Below are 18,443 nucleotides of genomic sequence, written 5' to 3'. Positions count from 1 at the left end.
ATCAACACACTAGTTGGTTTGAACACCGCGGTGATTTAGTGGGCATAGTCCTTTTGGAGCTGGTGTACTATTTCCTTCCACAGACCTCTGAACAGACTCACCCATCCACTTTAACATGGTTCAAGCCTTTTGATACCACATTTCATGATATAACATCTGAGCCACTGAGATAACTTCAATTAAGTATCAGCCATGAACATGATGCTGCTCGTTGACTTACATGTACTTACTATCTCTGTTCACCACTACATTTGAAGTTTTCATAGCATTTTAAGCATATGTTTGGTAGCTAAAAATTTAATAAGAGATGTGTAATTATTGCTACTCAAGCCTCGAGAACACATTTGAAAGAGATGTTCAGTCCCAACTGGCTGCTGTCTAACTACATATATTTTACTGAATTAATAGAGGGAAACATTCCATGTGTTCACTAGAAATAGTTCAAATTTCCCTTTCTTACTTTGCTGCCAAGTGTCTATGAAACCCCTTTAAACTTTTTTACATTAAATATGAGTCATCTCTAAGAGTTCTTATCAAAGCAATTATTATCTACGCTCAATATTTACATTCTAACCATACACATGGAAAAAAATATTTCATTGTTCAGTAGTTTTTTTTATTATTTACTTCATTTCATCTTTTATTTATACAAAATGAAATATTGTTCTTTTGTAGTATCACTAGGATGTTAATTCATGGTTGCAACAGAACTTGAAAGGATCTGCAAACTTTTGCTAGTCAATGTTGGTTCTAGCTCACTGCGCAATAACATGACATTAAAATTTTAGAGACCAGCCACTCAGAAGAATTTTGAGCCTACAAAACTGGCCACTAATGCCCTTATTTAAAGCATTACTGGTGCATACAAATACATACTAGAAAAAAGACGAAGCTTTAAGATGTATTTTCCATATTTACTTTAATCATTCGATAATGTACAAATATTAAAGCAATGATAACAGGAAGTGTAATTCTCCTTACAGGAATGCTAGAAGAGTAAGAGACCAATTTCTTCCTCTTGAGCTTCTGAAATTTCTTGACCACTCAAGAAACATGACATCAACAAAATTACAGTAAACTCTGAAAGCTAATGAGTACACATGCAAAATTATGTCAACATGATCACATACTGGTTCAGCCATTCATGACAGCAGCTGTTACATACGCTAATGTTTCTCTCTAAATAATTCTAGAAATTAACAACAGAAATTCAGCTTGATCTGAGTTCATTTTTTGTGCCATTCTAAGATCAACTATCATAGTGTAGTATTTTGCAGCCTTCCTTCAGGCTCATCAAGGTGCAAATCATTGCTCATTAAATTCAGCTGTTACTTTCTTTAAGTCATCTAGCTTGTGTGTTATGGTAAAATTGTCAGGTATATCCTGGCAAGGGGTGCTATGAACTGACCCTTTTTGATATTCTTCATACTTACAAGATTTGAAGGTCAATGCCTCGGGATCAGTTTCTTAAAGCAGTATGATGTGATTCTCAAAAACTCTCAAAAAAGAATAAGTGTGCAATATTGGAAGATTTCTGAGCACTTTCAGGTACAAAACATTTTGAACTTATTACTGGTCACTGGTAGCTCATTGCATAGAATGAAAATCTAGTATTCATAAAGTAGCTGGTTGATATCTCACTAGTAGCAACTTTCTTTCTTTACTTTTACTGAACTTCCATATTTACTAACAAATGAAAATAACTTTTTGAAGAGATATACAGTCTTGGCTGCAAAAAAAGATCAAGCTTTGCAGCCAAGACCGTTCATCTCTTCAAAACATTTATCACAACTACTGTATCATCCCACCATGAACTGGAAAAAGTTCTAAAAATTACCTCTTCATATTTATTACTAATCACAAGGAAATGAAGGTATTCACATACAAAAATGCAAAATGTCAAATAAAAAATAAAATACTTTCTTTGTTTCTAGAAACTGAACGTATAATTGATGTACACAACTTTTCCATTTAGCAATAAGGCATTTCACATGTCTGTACCAAATTTTAATTTATTTTCATATGACAAATAATTAAAACAAAAACATTATTTCAATTAAAATATTATGATTCAATATTTGTTAATTAAAATTTCCATTCATGAATGAATATGGAATTTAAATAAAAGTTTTAAAAAATGTTAGTGCTAGCAAGATTCAAACCAGCAACTTTATGATTACATGGGCCACTATGCACTCAAACACTGGTGACCATGTAATGAATTTCAAAATGTCTTATACTTAAAAGCACTCAGAAATCTTTTAGTTTTCAAATCTGATTTTTCGAGTTGACAGTTCTGTCGTACTGCTTTCAGGAACTGATATCTTATCACTGACTTTCATATCCTGTAATTAGGAAGAAACTTGAAGAGGGTCTGTCTATAAGGGTGCCTCCTGAGTCAAAAACAGTCCTTTTCATGCTTCTTTTGAGCAACATATAGATGCATGTGTGTATGTGTGAGCTTAAACTAAATAATGGTACTTTTATAACTGTAGCTGTGTACAGGTACCCATTGGGAAATTTTCAGTTATTTTTGAAAAACTTGGATCTTTGTTGTGCTATCTGTCAAACAGAGGGAAGCAAATTATTGTTCGTGGGGCTTTCAATGTAGATTTTCTGAAAGAGTCTGATAGAAAGCCTGACCTTGAAGTATTATTTGGGTCTTTCAATTTGATGTCAGTTACTGATTTTCCTGCTTGGGTAGTACAGTAAAACAGCACACTGGTAGATGTCGTTTCGACTAAGATAAATTTAATCAAATACATACTTTTCCTGTTAAAATGGTCTGTCTGATCATAATGCACAGCTAGTTACAGTATATAACACAGCTCCATGCAGTAATGCAAACCAGTCCTCCAAAACAGTGCATTTAGTTAACGATTTAACAAATGCAAATTTTAGGGAAAGCTTGCAACAGTTGGACTGGGATGAGGTGTACAGGAAACCTGATACTAATTTAAAATTTAACCTATTTTTTGATACCTATGTGAACATATTTCAAAACAGTTTCCCTAAGAAACCAGTGAAATATAATTGTAAGAAACCATCTAAAAAGCCATGGTTTAGTGAAGGGATAAAAATATCTTGTAAACAGAAACAAGAAATGTATCTTATAGCTAGATGGAGTAATGATCCAGAAACAGTCAAACATTATAATAATTGCAGCACTGTACTAAGAAAAGTTAATAAAAAGTACAGAAGTATGTCCATTATGTCTGAGATCAGCACCTCTGACAATAAAATTAAAACACAGGAAGACTGTCTTTCAGAAAAGCTTGTTAACAAAAAGTCAGAAGTAGAAAATATTTTTTATAATCATTTTTAAGTGTTGTGGAGAAAAATTGGAACCAGCTGTTCATTAGAAAATGCAAGGCTATATATGGAAGAGGCAATCCCTATGCAATTTGATAGAACTGAAATTCAACCCACCACTCCTACTGAAACAAGGAAAATAATAAATTCACTCAAAAGTAAAAGCTCACATGGAATTGGTGGCATTTCCAACAGAAAAGCAGAATTCTCATTCACATATGTAGTAGCTCACTAAAATAGGGTATTTTTGCAGATAGACTGAAATATGCTGTTGTTAAACAACTGCATAAAAAAAGGGGAAAGGTCCTATGCTAACAGATACTGCCCAGTCTCATTTCTGACAGCTTTATCCAAAATTCTTGAAACAGTAAAGTATTCAAGAGCAGCTTCACATACTGGTAAAAATGAAATATTAGCAAAATGGCAGTCTGATTTTCAGAAAAGCTTTTCGACAGAAAATGCTATATATGCTACCACTGATCAAATATTAAATGCTCTGAATAACCAAACATCACCCATTGGGATATTTTGTGACCTCTCATAGGCTTTTGACTCTGTGAATCATGAAATTCTTCTAAATGAGCTTCAGTATTGTGGAATGAATGGGACAGTGCACAAATGGTTTAATTCATATTCAACTGGAAGGATGCAGAAGGTTGAAATTAACAGAAAAGATAGTCTGCAAAAATCAGCAGAGTCCTCCAATGTTAGGGAGGTATCAAGAATGGTGTCCCACAGGGTTCAGTCTTGGGTCCCTTATTGTTCTTAATATATATTACTGACGTGCTTCTCTATATTCGTGAAGATGCAACCCTAGTTCTTATCGCTGATGATACAAGTAAGTAATCACACCCAAAAAATAAGAATTAGATGAGGAAATTGTAAATAATGTCTTATGAAAATTATTAAGTGGTTCTCTGCGAATGGACTCTCACTAGATTTTGAGAAAACTCAAGAGTATACAGTTTTGTATAGTAAATGCCATAACACCATGGGTAAATATAGACTTTGAACAGAAGTCTGTTGCTAAGGCAGAATGTCAAAAAATTTCTGGGTGTGTGCATTGATTAGAAATTGAATTGATGAAACACTTTCATGATCTGCTGAAACAGTTAGGTTCAGCTACTTTTGCTATTAGGGTTATACCACATTTTGGTGATAAACATATCAGTAAATTAGCCTACTATACTCTCTTTCGTTCTCTGCTTCCATATGGCACTATATTTTGAGGTAATTCATTGTTAAGAGAAAAAGTATTTATTGTGCATAAGCATGTAAGCAGAATAATAGCTGGAGCCCACCCAAGATTATCTAGCAGACGCTTACTTAAGGAACTTCGGATATTCACAGTACCTTTGCGATACATATATTCACTTGTGAAGTTCGTTATTAATTACCCAACCCAATTCAAAAATAACACCAATGTACACAGCTACAACACTAGAAGAAAGGATGATCTTCACTATTCCAGTTTAAATTTGACTTTGGGACAGAAAGGGGTAAATTAATTTGCCACAAAAATCTTTGGTCATCTGACAAACAGCATTAGAAGTCTAACAGGTAGCCAACCAGTATTTACAAATAAATTAAAAGAATTTCTGAATGACTACTCCTTCTACTCAACAGATAATATGAAGTAGTAATAGTAAAAAAATTATGCCGCGTAAAAAAAAAAACATGTTAAACTAGTACGTGCCACATCATTACAATATGTCATATTCATGATCTATCGAACAAATATTAATGTAATGTAATGTAAACTACAAAAGTTATGTTAATAAACAAAGGTACGTCATTTAATAATCCTGAATCTCTGAATCTAGAGAACTATAAAGTCACTGCTCCATAACTTGTAATGAAATCTAGAGGATCCTTCCATCGCCAAGACACACAGAACATTTGGCAGGAGAGCCATCAGCCAATTATGCAACAAAGTGAGAGTATATAAGAAATTTAGTCAGATGAGATTGTATAATACATTGATATCATCTACCGATTTGTTTAGAATATAAATATGTATTCTTCCATAGTCTGTGATATGTCCCTAAACACATTCTAGCTGATAAAATGTAAACGTTGTGCTGCTTAAGAAATGTACCATGTGTGAGAATGAGAGCTGGATTCCACAACTGAGGCTGTGAAAGAATGGTGACTATGTCACTTCTTCTTTCAAGATGAGTTTCACAATACATCAATCTCTAAAGAATCATTGGTAATTTTCCATGTACTATAGGCCTACAACATTGGTCTACTGAAAGCAAGTCATGTGTATGCTCTAAGCTCCACTTGGGTGTACGCCAAATTTGTTTACCAGCAGGTGTGTGAATAAATGAAAATTAAGCTCAGCTCCATACTCATATTTGATACCTAATTCATTACAAAAACTCAATTGAAATATTAATAAACAAACAATAAAGATTGTGACAAAACATTACATATATACACTTTTTCAAATGACTGAGAGAATCATCAGACTCTTTGATGTTCCTTTTTAACTTACTTGAGATTTGAAAGATTCTCTGGGAAGGAATCAAATGGTACATATTGTAGATTTGTGGTCATTCCCATGTGGAGGTGCCGCAACTCTGGTAGGTCAATTATGCATTTTATTCCAGGACGTAAACGCCTGAAGTCTGTGTACTCAACCCAGAGTGTACGCAGCTTTGGAAGACGGGCAATGAAAAACATGGCTGCTGAACCTAATCCCACACATCGAGAGATATTCAACCTGTAACATAAAGACAATTTTCTGATAAAGAAGTTGAGTGACACAGACAGACAGACAGACAGTTCAAACACTATCATTAGTAACTATACAATACCTATGGTTGCAAATGCATATATTTAACAGAAAACTTCAGTTGATGTAATTTGAAGGTGGAGCAACTGCTCATAATTGCCTGCTTGCTCTATATTATTAGCAAATTCTTACTCTACAAACCAGATGGACTAGAGGTTTATCTGGAGGATGCTCATTAATTCCTTCTTCTTTCACTCTGGTTGTGCTATTTCCATTTGCTCACTCATGTACCTCAGATGCTTGAAATTCTGCTGTATATACTCACGTGTGTTGTAATCATGAGAAACAGTTATTTACCTAAAGCGTCAAAAAATTGTTGGCTGAAATTTATTCTTGGGGAATTACAGTAGGATTAGGACAAAAATCTGGAACTGTATTTGACTCTAAGTCCCTTTGCTCTTTGCAGTACTGATAATAAAGTTACATTCATGGTTTCCACTTGAAGCAGCAGCAGAGCAGGCCAAGACACAAGCAACCACAGGGAAGTAACTGATTTTGTGCCACTTTATGAGTTCCTAACCAAGAGCAAATTGAATAGTTTCATCTGTGTGTTTTGGTAGTTTAATTTCATGAGTGATGATTTAATCTTTAACATTTCTCATGTGTTCATTTTTGTAGGAAAGTAAACCGATTTTGTGACATATTACCATTTCCAAATCATAAGCAAATTATTTAATCTCATTTGTGTACTTTGGTAGTTCAGTTTTTGAATCTCTGCGTGTCAATCTAATTTAATGGACACAGTTCTTGTGTTTTCCTCCACGCCCACAGTAGGGTTCCACAGTGTGTGTGAATTGTCCTTGTTTGTCTGTGAGGGGAAATATTCCATGGTCTTTGGTATGGATAGGGACTGTGACTGTTGTGTGCAAATGGAAGCCGAGTTGGTGACACTTCGCTCTCAGCTCTAGGTTGTGATGGCTTCAGTTACATAGCTTGAAGCTGCAGTGGATGAGATCACTGTTGTGGGCCAACTGTGCAGATCCAACGGACGTCCAGCACATCTGAGTTTGCTGAACAGCCCGCATTGGTGAATAGCCCAGTTACTACTTGCACTGAGGTTGAACACTCACCCGTGGTCGAGTGAAAGGTCACCTCGGGCCATGGCAGGTGGCAAAAGACTTCCCAGGAGACCACATGTAAGGCCTCCCCAGTTAGTCTGACAAACAGGTTCCAGGTGTTATCTGTGGCTGACACTATCCCTCAGCCAGATCCAGTCACTTGCCCTGTTTCAGAGGGAACTTCTCTGCCTACGAGAGTATGGGGCCACTTAGGCACATGGCTACCAGGGAGGGGAAAAAAACCAATGTGCATTCCCTGGGCATACTGGATGAGTCATTCCAGATGTGGGAAGGGTCCTTCCAGATGCCATGAACAGCACAGGATGCAGCCAACTGCAGGAGTGGCTCAAGTCAGTACCAATGACATGTGTCGCTTTGGATCAGAAGAGATTCTCTCTGGTTTCGAGTGGCTAACAGAACTGGTAAAGGCTGCCAGTCTTGCTTGCAAGATGAAAGCTGATTTCAACACAAGACAGGACTAACTGTGGATCTTCTACATCTACATCTACGTGATTATTCTGCTATTCACAATAAAGTGCCTGGCAGGGGGTTAAATGAACCACCTTCAAGCTGTCTCTCTACTATTCCACTCTCGAATGGCGCACGGGAAAAATGAGCACTTAATTTTTTTTTTCTGTGCAAGCCCTGATTTCTCTTATTTTATCGTGATGATCATATCTCCCTATGTAAGTGGATGCCAACAGAACTCAATTGCAATCGGAGGAGAAAACTGATGATTGAAATTTCATAAGAAGATCCCGCCGCAAGGAAAAACACCTTTGTTTTAATGATTGCCACTCCAATTCACATATGTGTGTAGCACTATCTCCCCTACATCACAATAATACAAAACAAGATGCCCTTCTTTGTACTTTTTCGATGTCATCCGCCAGTCCCATCTGATACGGTTCGCACACCACACAGCAATACTCGAGAATAGGGGGACAAGTGTGGTGTAATCAGTCTCTCTAGTAGACCTGTTGCAACTTCTAAGTGCTCTGCCAATGAATTGCAGTCTTTGGTTGGCTCTACCCACAACATTATCTATGTGATCATTCCAATTTAGGGTATTTGTAAGTGTAATCCCTAAGCATTTAGTTGAATTTACAGCCCTCAGATTTGTGTGACTTATAGTGCAATTGAAATTTAGCAGATTTCTTTCAGTACTCATGTGAATAACTTCACACTTTTCTTCATTCAGGGTCAACTGCCACTTTTCGCACCATACAGATATCTTATCTAAATCACTTTGCAATTTGTTTTGGTCATCTGATGACTTTACAAGACGGTAAATGATAACATCATCTGCAAACAATCTAAGACGTCTACTGAGAACAGATCAGGAACAATAGAGGGCTTAAACTACTTCCTTGGGGAATGCCGGATATCATTTGTGTTTTACTCGATGACTTTCCGTCTATTACTACAAACTGTGACCTTTCTGACAGGAAATCATGCATCCAGTCACACAGCTGAGGCAATATTCCAAAGGCACGCAGTTTGGTTGTAAGACACTTGTAAGGAACGGTGTCAAAAGCCTTTTGGAAATCTAAAAATACGGAACCAATTTGACACCCCCTGTCGATAGCACTCATTACTTCATGAGTATAAAGAGCTAGTTGTGTTTCGCAAGAACTATATTTTCTGAATCTGTGCTGACTACATGTCAATAAATCAGTTTCTTCGAGGTACTTGATAATGTTCGAATACAGTATATGTTCCAAAAGCCTACTGCAAATCAACGTTAGCAATACAGGCCTGTAATTCAACGGATTACTCCTACTTCCCTTTTCTGAGTATTAGTGTCACTTGAGCAATTTTCCAGTCTTTAGGTGCGGATCTTTCTGTGAGCGAGCAGTTGTATATAATTGCTAAATATGGAGCTATTGTATCAGCATACACTGTGAGGAACCTGACTGGTATACAATCTGGATCGGAAGCCTTGCTTTTATTAAGTGATTTAAGCTGCTTTGCAACACCGAGGATATCTATTTCTATGTTTCTCATCTTGGCAGTTGTTCTTGATTGGAATTCAGGAATATTTACTTTGTCTTCTTTGGTGAAGAAGTTTCAGAAAAATCTTGTTTAATAACTCTGCTTCAGTGGGACTGTCATCAGTGACTTCACTGTTGTTATCGCACAGTGAAGGTATTGATTGCGTTTCACCACTGGTGTGCTTTATGTATGACCGGAATCTCTTTGGGTTTTCTGCCAGATTTTGAGACAGAGTTTCATTATGGAAATTATTGTAAGCATCTCACATTGAAGTATGCTCTATATTTCGAACTTCTGCAAAACTTTGCCAATCTTGCGGATTTTGCATTATTTTAGATTTGGCATGCTTTTTTTGCTGCTTCTGCAACAGCAATCTGACCCGTTTTGGTACCATGGGGGATCAGTACCATCACTTATTAATTTATGTGGTAGACATCCCTCAATTGCTGTCAATACTATCTCTTTGAAAGCATTCCACAACTTTTCAACGTTTAAATGATCAGATCGGAAGGAGTGCTGACTGTCTCTTAAAAAAGGCATTAAGAGCTTTTTTAAACAGATATACTTTTTGTTTCTTTTTGATGGTTGTAGGAGTTATGGTATTCAGCCTAGCAGCTACTGCCTTGTGGTCGCTAATCCCTGTATTCGTCATGATACTCACTATTTGTCCAGGATTATTTGTTGCTAAGAGGTCAAGTTTGCTTTTGCAACCATTTACTCTTTGAGAGGGCCCATGAACCAACTGTTCAAAATAAGTTTCTGATAAAGCATTCAGTATAGTTTCAGACAATGTTTTATGCCTGCCGCCAGCTTTAAATGTGTTATTTTTTCAGCATATCGAGGGTAGATTAAAGTCACCACCAACTATAATTGTATGTGTGGGGTACCTATTTGAAATGAGACTCTAGTTTTCTTTGAACTGTTCAGCAACTATATCTTCTGAGTTGGGGGTCAGTAAATGATCCAATTAATAGTTTAGTCTGATTGTCAAGTATAACTGCTACCCACACTATTTCGCTATCTACTTCAATTTCACTACAAGGCAAACTACTTCTGACAGCAATAAATACTCCACCACCAACTGTATTTCATCTATCCTTTCAGAACACTTTTAAATCATTAGAAAACATTTCTGCTGAGCTTATTTCCGGCTTTAGGCAGGTTTCTGTACCTATAACTATTTGAGCTTCAGTGCCTTCCATTAGGGTTGGAGCTTTGGTTCCTTCCCAACACAGCTACGACAATTTACAACCACAATACTGATTGTTTCTACAACTAACTTACCATGTTTTACCTGGCCCCTTTCAGACAGATGACCTATCTGTGGTTCCCTGAGGCCCTCTAACCAGAAAAAACCACCCAGTCCCTTCCACACAGCACCTGCTACCCATGTAGCCGCTTCCTGTGTGTAGCAGACTCCTGACCTATTAAGCGTAACCCGGAAACCGACCACCCAATGGTGCAAATCAAGGAATCTGTAGCCTACACGGTCACAGAACTGCCTGAGCCTCTGATTTAGACCCTCCACTCGGCTCTGCACCAAAGGAACAGTCGGTTCTATCGACGATGTTGCAGATGGTGAGCTCCGTCGTAATCTCAGAAGCAAGACTGGCAGTCTTTACCATTTCCGCTAGCCGCCCAAAACCAGAGAAAATCTCCAACGATCAAAAGTGAAACACGTCATTGGTACTGACATGAGTCACCACCTGGAGTTGGCTGCACCCTGAACTCTTCATGGCATCCAGGAGCATCCTCCCCCCAGTAGGGACACGGAGTGCACACTAGCTTCCTTCCCTTCCTTGGCAACCATGTTCCTAAGGGGTCCATTATCCAACTAACATTGGAACTCCCAACTACCAGCAAACCCACCCTCTGTGAACACCCAGACCTTGTGGGCCGAGATGCTTCCTCTGGAACAGGGTGGACAACTGCATCCGGCTTAGAGACATCGTCAGCCACAGATAACGCCTGAAACCTGTTCGTCAAATAAACCTGGGAGGCCCTATGATCAGCCCTCAGAATGCTTTTCGCTGCCTGCCAGACTTAGTAATGATCTCCCACTCAGCCGTGGGTGAGGGGTCAATCTCAGTGCAGGCATTTTGGTACAAAGCCGAGTGTAGGGTCTAAATCAGAGGCTCAGACGGTTCTGTGACTGTGTGCTGCAGATTCCTCAACTTGTGCCACAGGGTGATTGGGTTTTGGGTTCTGCTGAATAGGTCAGGCATCCGCTACTCACTGGAGATGGCCACATGGGTATCAGGGTCTGTGTGGTGTGGACTGGGCGGTTTTTTAGGTTAGAGGGACCTGGGGAAATACAGAAAGGGTTTCAGTCTCAAAGGGTGCAGGTCAAACATAGGAAGAATGTAGATACAGGAACAATTGGTAAAACTGTTGTAACTGTGGTGGGAAAGTACCAGAACTCTTAAGTGGTAATAAAAAGCACTGATGCTCAAATCATTATAGGCACTGAAAGCTGGCTACAGCCGGAGATTAGTTTAGCCAAAGTTTTTGTGAAGAACCTAACAGTGTTCCGAAAGCATAGGCTAAAGACAATTGGTGGGGATGTGTTTGTTGTTGTTAGAAGTAGTTTATCTTGTAGCAAAATTTGAAGCAGATAGTTCCTGTGAGTTGGTATGAGCAGAGGTCATTCTTTACAACCAGAATAAAATAATAATTGGATCCTTTTACTGACCTTCCAGCTCAGATGATACAATTCCTGAAAGGTTCAAAGAAAACTTGAGTTTAATTTCAAACATGTACCCGACTCATACAATTATAGTTGGTGGTGACTTTAATTTACCCTTGATTTGTTGACGAAAATACATGTTTAAAACCAGGAGTACACATAAAACATCATCCAAAATTGTGCTAAATGCAAAATTATTTCGAGCATTTAGTTCATGAGCCCACATTAATAATAAACAGTTGTGAAAACGCACTTGACCCCTTAGCAATAAACAATCCAGAGCTAATAATGAACATCAAAACAGATAGTTAACACAGAGCAAGATTGAATATTTTAGCCCCCAAATCCTCAAAAAATAAATGAAAAATATACCTATTCAAAAAAAGCAGATAAAAATTCACTTGATGCCTTCCTGAGAGACAATCTCCACTCCATCCAAATTAACAATGTAAATGTAGATGACATGTGGCTTGAATTCAAAGAAATAGTACTGACAGCAATTGAGAGATTTATACCAAATAAATTAACAAATGATGGAGCTGATCCCCTGTGGTACACAAAACAGGTCAGAACTCTGTTGCAGACACAATGGAAAAAACATGGAAAATTTAAAAGAATGCAAAATCTCCAAGATTGGTGATCTTTTACAGAAGGTCACAATTTAGCACAGACATCAATGTGAGGCGCTTATAATAGTTTCCACAACGAAACTTTATTTCAAAAATCCAAAGACATTCTAATGATATGTAAAGTATGCCAGCTGCAGGACGCATTCAATTCCGCCTCTACAATGGCAGTTCTGCGAAAGCAGAGTTACTAAACACAACCTACTGAAATTCCTTCATTGAAGAAGACAAATTAGATATTCCAGAATTTGAATCAAAAACAGCTGCCAACATGAGTAACTTTGAAGTAGATATCCATGGAGTAGTGAACAACTCAAATCACTTAATAAAAGTAAGTCTTCTGGTCCAAACTGCATCCCAATTAGGTTCCTTTCAGAGTATGCTGATGCAATAGCTCCATACTTAACAGTCATATACAACCTCTTGCTCGACGAAAGATCTGTACCCAATGACTGGAAAATTGCCCAGGTCACACCAAAATTCAAGAAAGGTAGTAGGAGTAATCCACAAAATTACGGGCCCACATTATTGACATTGATATGCAACAGGATTTTGAAACACATAATGTGTTTGAACATTACGAATTACCTCAAAGAGAATGGGATATTTTTACTTCCCCTCTTGTTTTTCCATCTGTCCCCTTAATTTTTTTTTCTCATTTCTGACTAATTACTATTAACATACATTAGCATAATCTGCATGGTGAATTCTGCTCAGGTTATCAGCCAAGTGGTGTCGTCAACTTGTTGCAACATTTCAATAAGTTTCGTACCCATCATCTTACGGCAAAGTGTCAGGATGCTGTGTTTTGCATATCTATATAGCCGCTTGGCCATTGTCCACTACTGTAGGCTGGCCAATCATGTTCCTCCGGAAGGGGGTACCACGTCGGCAGTTGGGGGGAGGTGGGGGGGGGGGGGCAGCATGGACCGGCATAGAGACCCAGTGGCTATCCAATCTGTCTGCGGATGCTGCTGCCTTCAGTACGAAGCATTCCTGATGTATTTTGTCAATTGTGGGATTCCACGCTGCACTGAGCTGAAAACCACAATCCATGTTTACTAAATTGTTGTGCAGACGTGTCTCCACTGCCTCTTTGAAGATCAAGTCCCAGAAACCGTTGGCGCTGAGCAGCTTCTTCGTTTTTTCGAATTTGAAGGTGTGTCCCTCAATAATGCTATGTTCTGCTACCGTGGACTTGTTTGTATGTCCTAGTCGTATGTTCCTCATGTGTTCAGTACAGTGTTGGGAGATACATCATTGTGTCTGCCTGATATATTCCATCCCACATTCGCACTCAATACTGTAAATGCCCGGCATCTGCAACCTCAGTTGGTTTTTGTTTAAGCCAAGTACATCTTTCACTTTTTTTGGTGTGCGAAAGATAGTCGTTTTTTCATGCTTCTTTAACATTCTTGCGATCTTGGCTGTTGGCGGTCCAGCAAACGGCAGAAACGCCGCACATTTTGCTTCGTCTTCTTCTGGTTTCTCCTCCCGCCTTTTGTCTGTATGCAGGGTGTGTCTTATTTGTGTCTCGGTGTAATCATTCTTACGGAAGGTTTCCCGCAGATGTGCTAACTCACGTGGCAAATTCTCACTGTCACAACCTGGCTCTTTGTACTAAGGTGTTCAGAACTGAGTTATGTTGTGCTGGATGGTAGCAGCTCCGGGCATTGAGATATAAGTCCGTGTGCGTCTTCTTCATGTAGACCAAGTGTCCCAACGTACTGTCCAGATTTTTCTTGATCACAATACCCAAGAAGGAGAGGCAGCCATTCTCTTCTACCTCCATGGTGAATTTGACATTGTCATGTATGCCACTGAGATGGCGTAGGAACTCCTGTAGTGTTTCCTTGCCATGAGGCCACACTACAAAAGTGTCGTCTACGTAAATGTAGAACACCTCTGATTTATGGCAGGCAGTGTTCAGTGCCACATCTTCAAAGTGCTCCATGTACAAGTTGGCAATACCTGGGGCCAGGGGGGAACGCGTGGCAACACCATCTGTTTGTTCATAGAATTTCCCACCACATTTGAAGTATGTTGTTGTTAACACGTGATGAAAGAGTCTGAGTGTGACCTCAACAAAGTAATCTTCGAGCAGAGCTAAGGAATCATCCAGTGGCACCCGGGTGAAAAGAGAAGTGACATCAAAGCTGACTGGTAGATCCTTCTCGTCCAGGCGTAACCCTTGGAGTACCTTAACAAATTCGGTCAAGTTCTTGACATGGTGAGGGCAGTGACCCACAAGTGGTTTTAACAGTTGTACTAGGCGATTCGCTACACCATACGTTGGAGAATTTATGGTGTTCAATGTAGGACGTAGTGGGACACTCTCCTTATGGATCTTCAGGAGGCCATACAGTCACGGTGGAGCCAGCGCCTGAGGGTAAAGCTTCCTGATGGTGTTTCTGTCAAGTCCTGAGCTGTCGAGAAGATCGATGGTCTTGCGTGTAACAGAAGCAGTTGCGTCTTTCCCCACTGCTTTGTATGCTGGATCTCGTAGTAAGGTGTCGACCTTCTGCCAGTAATCTTCTGACTTCAGTAGGACTGTCGTATTCCCTTTGTCTGCTGCTAAGACCACTATACCCTTGTCATTGTGGAGGTTCAACAGTGCCTTGTGCTCTTCTGCCATAATGTTGTTCTTTGGCATTCTTGCTTTCTTGAGTACCCTGCTGGTCTCCCTCCTCACTTCCTTGGCTGCTCTCAGCGGGAGTCCACAAATAGCTTGCTCGACGTTGCTCATGATGTCACGTTTTGGTAACGTTCTTATCGCAGCAAAGTTCAGGCATGGAGATTGTTGGCTCATCCAGTGTTCTCCCTGTCGTATTGATGACGGTCTTAATATTGATGGCTTTCTCCTCCTGTTGACATCAGCCCGGACGTCTGAGGAACTTCTGGCACTGTTTGTTGGTGGCTTACTTCTTGTGGAGATCACTGCTGGTGTATGTGTTGCCCTACAGCCACTGCTAGGTGTGTGCTGGGAGGGTGGAAGCCAGGTACAAGTGGTGAGTGAGCAAAGTCTTGGCGTTCTTGTGGAGTTCCGCTCTGGTAACACATATGAGTTCCCGTACTAAGGCTGAATCAGCCCATCGTAATACGTGTTTTATCCTCGCCGTGTTGACAGGATGCTGCAAGTTTACAAACTGCGGCATCACTTCCTTCTCCTGACACCTTAGCAAGAAGGCTAGTTTGCTGAGCAGCTTTCCTGTCTTGATTCGTAGATTCTGCAGCATCTTGTAGCTGTGCTGGACATCCTCCCCGTAGAGGTGATATATATGTGATTTCAGTCTTGCTCCACGTATTCCACTGATTAATTCTTCTCGGGATATCAGCCGAGTGGTGGCGTCATCTTGTCGCAACATTTCAATGAGTTTCGTACCCACCATCTTCTGGCGAAGCGTCGCCAGAAGTATCGGAATGCTGATTTCTGCATATCTACACTCCTGGAAATGGAAAAAAGAACACATTGACACCGGTGTGTCAGACCCACCATACTTGCTCCGGACACTGCGAGAGGGCTGTACAAGCAATGATCACACGCACGGCACAGCGGACACACCAGGAACCGCGGTGTTGGCCGTCGAATGGCGCTAGCTGCACAGCATTTGTGCACCGCCGCCGTCAGTGTCAGCCAGTTTGCCGTGGCATACGGAGCTCCATCGCTTTAACACTGGTAGCATGCCGCGACAGCATGGACGTGAACCGTATGTGCAGTTGACGGACTTTGAGTGAGGGCGTATAGTGGGCATGCGGGAGGCCGGGTGGACGTACCGCTGAATTGCTCAACACGTGGGGCGTGAGGTCTCCACAGTACATCGATGTTGTCGCCAGTGGTCGGCGGAAGGTGCACGTGCCCGTCGACCTGGGACCGGACCGCAGCGACGCACGGATGCACGCCAAGACCGTAGGATCCCACGCAGTGCCGTAGGGGACCGCACCGCCACTTCCCAGCAAATTAGGGACACTGTTGCTCCTGGGGTATCGGCGAGGACCATTCGCAACCGTCTCCATGAAGCTGGGCTACGGTCCCGCACACCGTTAGGCCGTCTTCCGCTCACGCCCCAACATCGTGCAGCCCGCCTCCAGTGGTGTCGCGGCAGGCGTGAATGGAGGGACGAATGGAGACGTGTCGTCTTCAGCGATGAGAGTCCCTTCTGCCTTGGTGCCAATGATGGTCGTATGCGTGTTTGGCGCCGTGCAGGTGAGCGCCACAATCAGGACTGCATACGACCGAGGCACACAGGGCCAACACCCGGCATCATGGTGTGGGGAGCGATCTCCTACACTGGCCGTACACCACTGGTGATCGTCGAGGGGACACTGAATAGTGCACGGTACATCCAAACCGTCATCGAACCCATCGTTCTACCATTCCTAGACCGGCAAGGGAACTTGCTGTTCCAACAGGACAATGCACGTCCGCATGTATCCCGTGCCACCCAACGTGCTCTAGAAGGTGTAAGTTAACTACCCTGGCCAGCAAGATCTCCGGATCTGTCCCCCATTGAGCATGTTTGGGACTGGATGAAGCGTCCTCTCATGCGGTCTGCACGTCCAGCACGAACGCTGGTCCAACTGAGGCGCCAGTGGAAATGGCATGGCAAGCCGTTCCACAGGACTACATCCAGCATCTCTACGATCGTCTCCATGGGAGAATAGCAGCCTGCATTGCTGCGAAAGGTGGATATACACTGTACTAGTGCCGACATTGTGCATGCTCTGTTGCCTGTGTCTATGTGCCTGTGGTTCTGTCAGTGTGATCATGTGATGTATCTGACCCCAGGAATGTGTCAATAAAGTTTCCCCTTCCTGGGACAATGAATTCATGGTGTTCTTATTTCAATTTCCAGGAGTGTATATAGCTGCTTGGCCATCATCCGCTACTGTAAGCTGTCCAATGAAGTTCCTCCGGAAGGGGGTACTGCATCGGTAGTGGTGGGGGAGGGGGGCGACAGCAGAGCGGACCGGCGTCAAGACCCGATGGCTATCCAATCTGTCTTCGGACGCCATTGCCTTCAGATCGGAACGTTCCTGACATATTTTGTCAATTGTGGGATTCCCCACTGCACTGACCTGAAAACCACTATCCCTGTTTACCAAATTTTTGTGCAGACATATCTCCACCGCCTCTTTGAAGATCAAGTCCCAGAAACCGTTGGCGCTGCACAGCTTCTTCGTTTTTTTCAAATTCAAAGGTGTGTCCCTTGATAATGCTAAGTTCCGCTACCGCGGACTTGTTTGTCTGTCCTAGTCATATGTTCCTGATGTGTTCAGTACAGCGCTGGGAGATACATCGTTGTGTCTGCCCGATATATTCCATCCCACATTCGCATTCAATACTGTAAATGCCCGGCGTCTGCAACCCCAGTTGGTCTTTGGTTGAGCCAAGTATATCTTTGACATTTTTCGGTGCACAAAAGATGGACGCTATTTCATGTTTCTTTAATATTCTTGCGATCTTGGCCATTTTGGGTCCAGCAAATGGCAGAAATGCCATATGTTTTGCTTCGTCTTCTTCTGGTTTCTTCTCCCGCCTCTTGTCTGCACACAAGGCGTGTCTTATTTGTGTTGCAGTGTAACCATTCTTATGGAAGGTTTCACGCAGATGTGCTAACTCACGCGGCAAACTCTCACTGTCACAGATCAACCTGGCTTTTTGTACTAAGGTGTTCCGTACTCGGTCTACAGGAAGAAGATGCACACGAACTTATGTCTCAATGCTCGGAGCTGCCACCATCCAACACAACAATGTAACTTAGTACTGAACACCTTAATAAAAAAAAGAGCTAGGTCGATCTGTGACAGCAAGAGCTTGCCGCGTGAGTTAGCACATCTGCGGGAAGAGACACAAATAAGACACGCCTTGCATGCAGACAAGAGGCGGGAGGAGAAACCAGAAGAAGACACAGTAAAACATGTAGCGTTTCTGCCATTTGCTGGACCGCCAACAAGCAAAGACCAAC

At 41.2% G+C, this 18,443-nt stretch overlaps 1 protein-coding gene across 3 annotated transcripts in view; it reads right to left on the bottom strand.

Moving 5' to 3' along the window:
* The window catches only part of LOC124622026 (S-phase kinase-associated protein 2-like), a 188,268-nt gene that overhangs the window by 13,123 nt on the left and 156,702 nt on the right, over positions 1 to 18,443 (bottom strand). For all 3 annotated transcript variants that reach the window (XM_047147582.1, XM_047147580.1, XM_047147581.1), the window contains one exon: positions 5,813 to 6,040. In XM_047147582.1, the coding sequence (XP_047003538.1) occupies positions 5,813 to 6,040 (228 nt within the window). The remainder of the gene's footprint in view (positions 1 to 5,812; positions 6,041 to 18,443) is intronic.

Source organism: Schistocerca americana, chromosome 7, assembly GCF_021461395.2.
Source record: "Schistocerca americana isolate TAMUIC-IGC-003095 chromosome 7, iqSchAmer2.1, whole genome shotgun sequence".
NCBI lineage: Eukaryota > Metazoa > Arthropoda > Insecta > Orthoptera > Acrididae > Schistocerca > Schistocerca americana.
Note: the sequence above shows the minus strand (reverse complement) of the source record. Positions and strands in the feature narration are given on the sequence as shown.